General features: G+C 38.4%; 1 protein-coding gene across 1 annotated transcript; it reads right to left on the minus strand.

The window, feature by feature from the left end:
- Positions 1–630: 630 nt before the first annotated feature.
- Positions 631–9,164, minus strand: FAM221A (family with sequence similarity 221, member A). Its single transcript, XM_010020329.1, has 8 exons — positions 9,088–9,164; positions 8,785–8,841; positions 7,485–7,661; positions 6,823–7,013; positions 4,095–4,301; positions 3,162–3,272; positions 2,416–2,504; positions 631–693 (listed from the first exon to the last, which is right to left on the minus strand). Exons 1-8 carry the CDS (start codon positions 9,162–9,164, stop codon positions 631–633), a joined length of 972 nt encoding a protein of 323 aa, XP_010018631.1.
- Between the last annotated feature and the right edge of the window lie 18 nt (positions 9,165–9,182).

Here is a 9,182-nt window from a genome sequence, read left to right on the forward strand (position 1 = left end):
GGGATAAGGTATACAAGCAGGATCCCTTCAAGTAACAACTAAGTACACATGGAAGTGGGTTTACAAGCATATAGAACTTCACATGTAAAAAATATTTATACATTGGCAAGAACAGAGTCTAGAGAAGCCCGAGAAAAGAAGGCTATGTTTGAATTTTATGAGAAAGCAATGAAACCAATAGGAAAAAAAGTATTTAAATAAAATTAAAATGTCAATATTAACAGAACAAATTCCACCAAATAAAAATCCATGAACAAGATGAGTTCTAAGGACTCTACAAATAAAGTGTGTCATAGAAGTTTAAGAATAAGACGTATTTTCTTTGCCCTACTATAACGTTATACTTAAATACACCATTATTCTCTCAGATCTTCAATAACAGTTCTGTAAATGTCTAACTATGATTTTCGATTCTCAAAGGAATATCTATGTAACAATACTGGTGATCCGAAGTGCATTGATTAAAGCACCAATTTTACTACAAGATAATTAAAAATTCATTTCAGCAATAGAACAAACCAGCAGAATAAAGAAATTAAGAAATACAAGTATGCAGGTAGGCACAGCGAAAAATACTCTTCAATGCAATGATTAATACTGTGGCATATAATAAATAGTTCTTTATTAAACTTATGGCTTCTTTGATGGCATCGCACTTTTCTCTTTCTGTTTAGCAGCCTTCTCCTTTTTCAGCTGTAACAAAGAAAGACACCAAAAGTAGTTCAAGTATTAGTTTGCAAGTCAGCTAGTAATGCAAGATTAAATCTCTACATCCAGTCACAACTTTAAGAGTGATATATGCAGTGGAGAGAGCTACAGATAATTATCAGCCCAACCTAGCATTACTTACTGTTGTACTGTAGGACAAAGGAGCTCTGCCATAGCTCTGCAGCTCCTTCCCTATTCAAACCAGGACTGCCTTTATCTCTGATAATGGCAATCTAGGTATTTATATATCCCTCAAGGCCAATGTGCCTCACAAATGTTCACAGGTTTATCTTTACGTCAATGAAAGGTAAAGAAGCTTTATTACAGGTGTGTAATAGACACAGTTAGACTAACCAGCATGCACAAAATCACAGGGGAAGTCTGTTGCTGACGTAGAGATGCTAAAGCTCCATCCCAGTGTCTCCTCACTGACCCACGAGGTCATGCCTTCCTCTCCTAATGTTTTTTCTACACAGTAGGCTCTTACAGCATGTTCTGATTTACATATACATTTAAATCTGCCATTTTGTAGTAAGACTATTAATACATACAAATATATCTATTGGGTTTAGAAGCAACAGTTCTCACGTATTGTTAAATCAGTGGATGACGTTCTATTTAGAAGAATCATATAAAAGGAATGCATGGACTTTTTCCTCTCATGTAACATAAGATATCTTGTTGCTATCAAAAATGCAAGAAAATACAAAATAGTATATTTGAAATGCCTTTTTTTTTCCTCAAGAAATAGTGTCAAAACCAAGCAAGGCCCCAGTCCTGATTTGGATGTCTACAGATGAGCTCACTGCTAAGCAATTCTGTTGTTGGTCTACACAGGAACTCATTTTAAAACATTTTTCCATATTTGCAGGCTTGTTTCCTACTACCTTTTGCAAAGAAAGTAAAATCTTGGGGGGGAAAAACATGGCAATTTGGATTTGCTAATAACTTGTTTTCTCCTATAAACTGATAATGCATTTTTAACAACTTACCACATTTTGTGATGATTTCCAAAACAAAGAAAATTATTAAAAATTTCACAGCGCTAGATCAGCTTTCTCATTAACAAATGCCGTGTTGCAAGCAGCAAGGATAACAGCAGTTAAGGTTTTAAAAGTTAATTATGCAATATTGCCTTACAAAAAAATTCATAAACAGTCAAGACACGCTTCCAGCTGAGATGAGGGAGCTAAGGAGACGATGTGGGGAAAGAACAGGTATTCAAGCATCTTAGTAACCTATACTCCAGAGCATTTATATTTAAGATAGTGGGGTGGAGGAGGCACCTCTAAGGGGTGGTTCTGATCATCTATGAAAGACACGTCAGATTCAGCCCAACTACACAGACATTTGTAAGGAAAAGAACATCACAAAGTTCTATAAAGGAGGCAGCAAACACACATTCCTAAATGTCACAGGGGACTTTCTGTGAGTCTGCTGTGTTGTTTCTTTTTGTCACATAGTAATGGAGAGTTACCTGAATAAACATCTGTTCAGTTAAGGTAAATGCCATCCCAGACATGACTGACGTCTGAAATCCTGCAATCACTCATAATTGTATTTAAAACTTTAAGTGGATAGTGTTTTCTCAGGAAGAGAGAAAATGATATAATGCATTTATATGCCACTTAAATCATGCATTGATCTTTTTTTAGATATCCTCCTGTGAAAACATGTTTGAATTACGCAATAAATGTAGTAACTTGCCCGTTCTTGATAACGTTTCTCAAAGTAAGCCATGTCATCTTGTTCTGAACACTTTCCATGAGAAACTTGCCTTGTGCCACTAGAACCACCTGAAACATAAAAACAAAACCCCACCTTTTTTCATTAATTATACTTGCTATTCCATTAGTCATGTTTTCTATTTGGCAAAATGGATTTCAAATGAGAACTCGCTTCTACAGGCAAGTAACAAACCCCTGCAATTGGGACCACTCTTTAGTCTAGGCTAGCAGCTATTATAAATAGTCTTGGAGAAGTTCAGCAGTTTTATTGCTAAATTCTTAAACTAAGTAAAGGACATAAAATAAGCATAACCAATCCATAATTCCATGCAGAAAAGAGTTACTGGCAGAAGGCAATTTCACAAGATTGTGCTGAATATGTATAATCCGTTCAGATTTGATGAACTTCTAGTAGGAATTAAAAATTTAAGAAAACTGATCCAATGAATAAGTGACACCATTAATGGGGAAGATACCAAATTTCAGGGGGGAAAAAAATCATTAAAGGTTAAAAAGCTCATCATGAGCAAAAATAACAAGCAGTAACAAAAGTTATTCTAAGCATTTCAGCTACATGAATGTTCTACAATTTTTCACGTAACATGGCTTCAATGCTCATTTTCAACTTTGATTTTACAATTAAGCATTCTTCACCTCTTAAATAAAACCAGTTAATTCTATATTAAATACTTCTTGTAAAATAGTATTATCCTACTACTATAGCACCTGCTATCTGTGGGATGGTTTGAGCAGAACTAGAAGGTTCCTGAAATGCTCTGAGAAATGGATGATCCATGCTGGTAACGGGGGATTCTAATAGTTCAGCAGAAGGAGTCCCTGTTGGAAAACGAGTTGAATGAAAACAAAAATGAAATTCACAAGAACATGACAGGTTCACAAGAACATGACAAGGCTACAGCTTCAGATCTACAACACTCACTGCAGACCCTCTATACTTCAGTTAACAAAAGCATAACAGAGGATAGCTTCAAAAGAAGTGAAAAACTGTTTCTTTAATGACTATGACTATGCTATAGTTTCTGAACTTCAGGCAAATCCAGGAAAACAGGCCAGAATTTAAAAAAGAAATAATGAGTCCATGGCAGTAATAAGTAAAAGAGCATTTCAGGACAAAATGCGACAGTTACTAAATGACACAAAATCACAGAGCAGCAGGCGTATCAAGGCCAACTAACATGCCTGTCAGAAAGTTCTACACATGACCTTTTTGATGCTGAACAGCTATTAACCTTTGAGTCTGGAAAAAAAACCCAAAACTTTAACTGTATAACCAAGAAACACCTGGGCAGTATCAGACCAAAAGACTAACATAAGTCTAATATTGAACTATTAACAGAAAAACAGAAGTGACAGAGATCTTTCCAAAAGATATGATTCATTTCAACCAGAAAGTACTGGGCTGAACACCAGACTTGTTGATAAAGAGGTTTTTCATCAATTCACTACAGGAAGTTGGACAAGACGGTCATAGTGATCTCTTCACACCTAAGGACTGCTAGGGGAGAAGAAAAATCTGGCTGAAGTCCTACCTGTATTGATCCAGTTTGCCTCTGAACTTTGAAAATCTATGTTGAATTACTACGTTTCAGACAACTAACTTAGAGAATTAGAATTTCATGTCAGCTCAGTTGCACTTACCTATACCACTGTCATCAAGTCTCATGTAGCCTTCTGCTAGTGAACTAAAACCAGTCAGTCCTCCCATGGCAGCAAAAGGAACATCCTGCCCCACAGGCTTTCCTTGGGCTACGCGCTCTTCTTTAGTTTCCACAACTGTTTCATGAGCATATGTTGGCTGACCACATGCACAAGTAAAGCAACTATGAAAGCCCGAACACTGGGAACCTGATTAACAAAAACGTAACTGTAATAAGATAATAATACAATTTATGCATCACTGCAGACAAAACAGTGTTTCCCTAAACTGACCCTGAAAAAACTAGTATTCTTTCACTGCAAAAGCCTCCAGCTATATGAAAATGCTGTATAAAACAGGAGAAAGGATGAATGTGGGGATTTGATCATAGGAGTTGTCCGTTCTCAGGGTGTCATTCAGTCAAGTTTTAAGTACCTCTGAGGATGGAGAATCCATCTCTCAGAGCAGCCCAAACCAACAGTGGTCCTCCCTTGGAGCAGACATTTCTTTCCTAATATCTAACTGGATTTCCTGTGTTGTGACTTGTGTCCATTGCCATCAGTAACACCCTTCTCTGTCCCTCCCTTGACAAAAGATGAGAAGAACAAAACTTCTGTCACTGGGTCAAGCAGCCAACCTGCCAGCATTCTGGCAGTATTATCTCTAAAGGTGTACAGCACGTGTCAATGTTGCATGGCCAGAAAATTTCAAATCACAATTTATGATACAAATCACAGTTTAAATGCCTTTTACAAATAGCGAAATCATCTAGGTAGTAAAGAGAGGCTGTGGCAGCAGCAAAATGGTTTCTAAGGAAAAGTAGCATTAGACTGGCTTTCAGGTTTTTTTTAAGCCTCAGGATGTAACTGAAAGCCAGTCTAATGCTTACTCTTCCTTAGAAGCCATTTTGCTGCTGCCACAGTATACAAGTCACATGTGACATTGAGAAACACAGAGTGAAGTGAGATATCTGCCCTAGCTACAGCTAAGTCTATCATAAAAGCCCTGCTGGAGCAATAATGTGAACAAGAAATAGAGGAACTGATTTTTGCACGTTTCATTATACAAATTACCCTGCTTCTAACTCCCGGTTACAGTTCATTTTGCAAAGCACCAATAAAGATTTTTTAAGTCTTGTGTAGTATGTTCAAGGATCACATTCTTGGAGTGTTGAAAAGCTTTTTCATATACTTTTGGGCACTCCTCAGTAAGAGAGCTCTTACTCTGTGTTGGGATACAGAATAAAATATATACAATATATAAAAGGCAACAGTGGTATTTTTTTAAATTATGATTTTCCTGTCATGTTAGATTTATGCAACACTGGGCTAGACTAGTACCAGTACATTAAATCAACACAAGTCCAAAATGGAAGTTTTAGCTGTTCTCTGTCTAATCTGTAAAGCCCTCAGAAATGCCCAGTATTTTTGAGAAACACTAGAAAAAGTGTGCAATGTCAATCACAGAAATCACAGATTTGTTGAGGTTGGAAGGGACCACCAAGGGTCATATAGGCCAGCCTTCCTGCTCAAGCAGGGTCACCTACAGCACACTGCTCAGGATCATGTCCAGATGGCTCTTGACTATCTCCACGGAAGGAGACTCCACAGCCTCTCTGGGCAACTAATTCCAATGCTGAGTCACCCTCACAGGAAAGAAGTTCTTCCTCATGTAGTGATTAATTATTATTAGAAACACTGTGTTTAAGGATTCAGTCTGAATCATCCAACTGCACGTTTAAGACTTTCACATTACTTAGAGCAAATTCCTGAAAGGCTGTCATATAAATATTTAATGTTTTAATTCTGTGGGATGTGATTCTCATCCAGCAACAGCTGTTTACAATCTTTCCTGAACAAATTAGACACATTTCATGAAATAAATTTACTACTAGTAGGGAAGGCCAAGTTGGACGGGGCTTTGATCAGCCTGGTCTAGAAGAAGGTGTCCCTGTCCATGGCACGGGGGTTGGAACTAGATGATCTTTAGAGTCTGTTCCAACCCAAACCATTCCATGATTCTGTGAACCCCAGCAAAAAAAAAAAAAAAATCTTCAGTTTACGTAATTTGAGGTTTCAAACTAAAACATCTTTATGCATTATTTATTTTTGATAGTTAATAATTGCTGCTGTTTCATTATAACAGCTTGAACAACTGAAGCAAAAAGTTTCCTCTTAATGCCTTCTCAAAACTTTTGCTTGAATCTCTATTCCAATTTACATTTCTAGACCCACATTATGCTCAGAAACGGCTTTGTTAAAGTGCTAACAATAGCACTATTTGAGAACAGAGCACTACTTCCTATTGGGTTGAGAAAAGACATAAAAATACATTAACATTATATTCAACCAGGCAACAGAGGAACGGGAATCAACACTTCCCTCTGTCAAACTACCAAGTTCAAGTAGAATAATGTCATCTGCGTGCAGCAGTGGAAGTGACAAACTGCAAATGGGGTGCTTTATACTGACTAACTTTAGGTGGCTGTCTCCATCTGTACCTAGTCGAATCATTCAGACACTTACACTCCTTCACAGGACTTGGGGAAGCTAAGGATGTTGTTCTTACAAGCCCTCCTGTGCAAAAGGCGATGTCTTCTTTCCCATCTCACATCCCTCCATCACTGACAAGTGCAGCGCATACTTAATACTCTGAGCAGAATACAGATCCCTAACACTGTTCCTGTTAAGTTTCCTTGCAAAGAACACTGCGAGCCCATCAGTAACTTACAAGAGTTACATGAAAATCCAGGTGCTGCACTGTGTTGGTCAGCAAAGTGTTTGCATCTGCAACGGATGGGCTGTGTGCCATTTAGAGGGACGTAGTGGTAGGACCGGCATGGACAACGGCTCACTCTACAAGGCACACAAATAGGACGGTCTTCGGGAATCACTTCATAGTCTGTTTTGTGTTGTTTATACCTAAACCAGGTAAAAATAACAACTTTTATAACTTCGTTAGTATTTTACAGAAGAGTGACAGGCTTATCTGTTTTGAAGTATCTTGATTTTTATTAACTACTGTTAATAGTTACTTATCAATTAAAGGCATAATATCAGGTGCTTTTACATCCATTCATCACATAAATATCACAGATGCTTATGTTTCATTTTGAGAGATCAGAATTCTGATATTGATCAGAATCAATCTGATCTATAACAGCTCATGCCTTAAAGCTGAATTTATTGAAGACTAAAAAAATAATTTTGGTCTCAAAAAACATATAGTAAGATTTAGATTTAAGAACAGTTCTTATGATTTAAAACCTGATTTTCTCAACCCTTAGACCTTACATTAGCTTGCCTATACTGCACTGCAGTGTACCTGGAAATATCTCACATTTTCCTGGTTTTTAAAACTACAGTAGTGCAAAAAGCAGAAGAGAGACCTACCGGTGAGTACAAAAGCACAGTGTCTCCGGTCCCACAAGCTTACAGTCCATGCCGGTTGGTGATCTCCAGCTCACGTACAGCCTGTTCTGTAGCCGAATTGGCACAACTTTTCTTTTGTACTCTTCGTATTCCTCAGGGGTAAAGAGCTTTCCTCCATCATCATCACCTACAATTCTTTAAGCATGCATTAAAACACATAACAAAATGAAGACAATAAAAGTAGACTTCTCAAGTTACTTTTTCAATAATGTATAAACCCACATCTGCTGTAAATGAAAATACCCCTCATCTTTCATAATACTGTTCTAGTGATATACATTTAACACAATTATAGCTGATCTTCAGAGGAATTTTTTGAATAATGCTTTTTTAATAAATTTGCTCTGACAGACTGAAAACCAGCTTTGTAAGGAAAAAAAGAACCAAAGCAAACTATGAAGCTCCTTTTCATACAGCTGAAAAAGCAACAAGCATCAAGGGTTGTGTAAGCAGCCAGCTCTGCCTCAGGCATTTTGAATGACTTCTTGCAAGTCATTTTGCCCATCTATACCTAACCCTACAGCAGATTTTTATCAGGTTATCTAATCTTAGTCTAGAGTAAGGTTATTCAACTCCAAGTAGGTAGCCACACTGCCATGAAAGTAACAAACAGTACATTCAAGCTGGCTTCTGATTTGCAAGAACACCATACTATTTCTGTAGATAAAGTTGACAGCAGTTGTATCCTACACCTCACACAGGCCTATTTGTTTGAACTATCACTACACTCAAATTCCAGGTCACTGAATAGCTGGAACTCCAGAGAAGCATCCAAATTCCTGATTTATGGAGACAACTGAAGACAGTAAGTAAAATCTGTAAAATACAATTCAGACTTAATTGCAGCACTTACCTATACTGAAGATTAGTATATTAATGCATGTAAATATTTCAGTTATTATTTGTTGGGTGTGCTAAAACATGCGGAGTGATTCTTTGTTGAGTATTTCTGTGGGTTTGTACATTGCCAGTACCGTGCAGCACCAGAATGATGTGCCAACACATCACTGTCATTTGCACGTCAATCCAGCTTGACATCCACTGATTCAGTAACTACTTATGTAAGAAACACCACTACGGTGTTTTACTGAAGATTTTCTTAAGCTAAATTAAGACCACATTTCAATAGAATCATAGCATCGTTTGGTTTGGAAGGGACTTTAAAGATCTAGTTCTAACCCCCCCAGACAGGGACACCTTCCACTAGACCACGTTGCTCCAAGCCCCATCTTGAACACTGCCAGGGATGGGGCAGCCACAGCTTCTCTGGGCAACCTGTGCCAGCGCCTCAGCACCCTCATATTGAAGAATTTCTTCCCTATATTCAACCTAAATCTCCCGTTTAAGTTTGAACCCACTGCCCCTTGTCTTACCACTACAGCCCCTGAGTTCATGTTTATTTTCACACAGCTCTTCAAGAGGAGCAATGACAAGGTGAGCACAGACGCACAGGGGTGCGGGGCCACGTGTCTGTACACTGCAAAACCTCATTCGTGGTGCATGAAGTCCCTGTTTCCCGAGGCAGAGGTACAGCCGGCGGGCAGCCCCGCACTCCACATCTCACAGCACGCCGGCGGGCTGGCACGTACGGAGGCCTGGACCGCGGACACGACGCGTTCCTGCCCTCGCAGGCAGCGGCATTCGCAGCGCGGCTTCACA

The sequence above is a fragment of the Nestor notabilis genome, unplaced genomic scaffold (genome assembly GCF_000696875.1).
Source record: "Nestor notabilis isolate BGI_N333 unplaced genomic scaffold, ASM69687v1 scaffold4668, whole genome shotgun sequence".
In the NCBI taxonomy this organism is placed as follows: Eukaryota; Metazoa; Chordata; class Aves; order Psittaciformes; family Psittacidae; genus Nestor; species Nestor notabilis.

Coding starts and splice junctions, on each gene's coding strand:
- FAM221A (XM_010020329.1), bottom strand. CDS start 9,164: ATGCCGCTGCCTGCGAGGGCAGGAACGCGTCGTGTCCGCGGTCCAGGC. Junction 7,662..8,784: donor GCACAGGTTGCCCAGAGAAG/CTGTGGCTGCCC, acceptor AATGCATGCTTA/AAGAATTGTAGGTGATGATG. Junction 694..2,415: donor AGAAACGTTATCAAGAACGG/GCAAGTTACTAC, acceptor TCTTTGTTACAG/CTGAAAAAGGAGAAGGCTGC.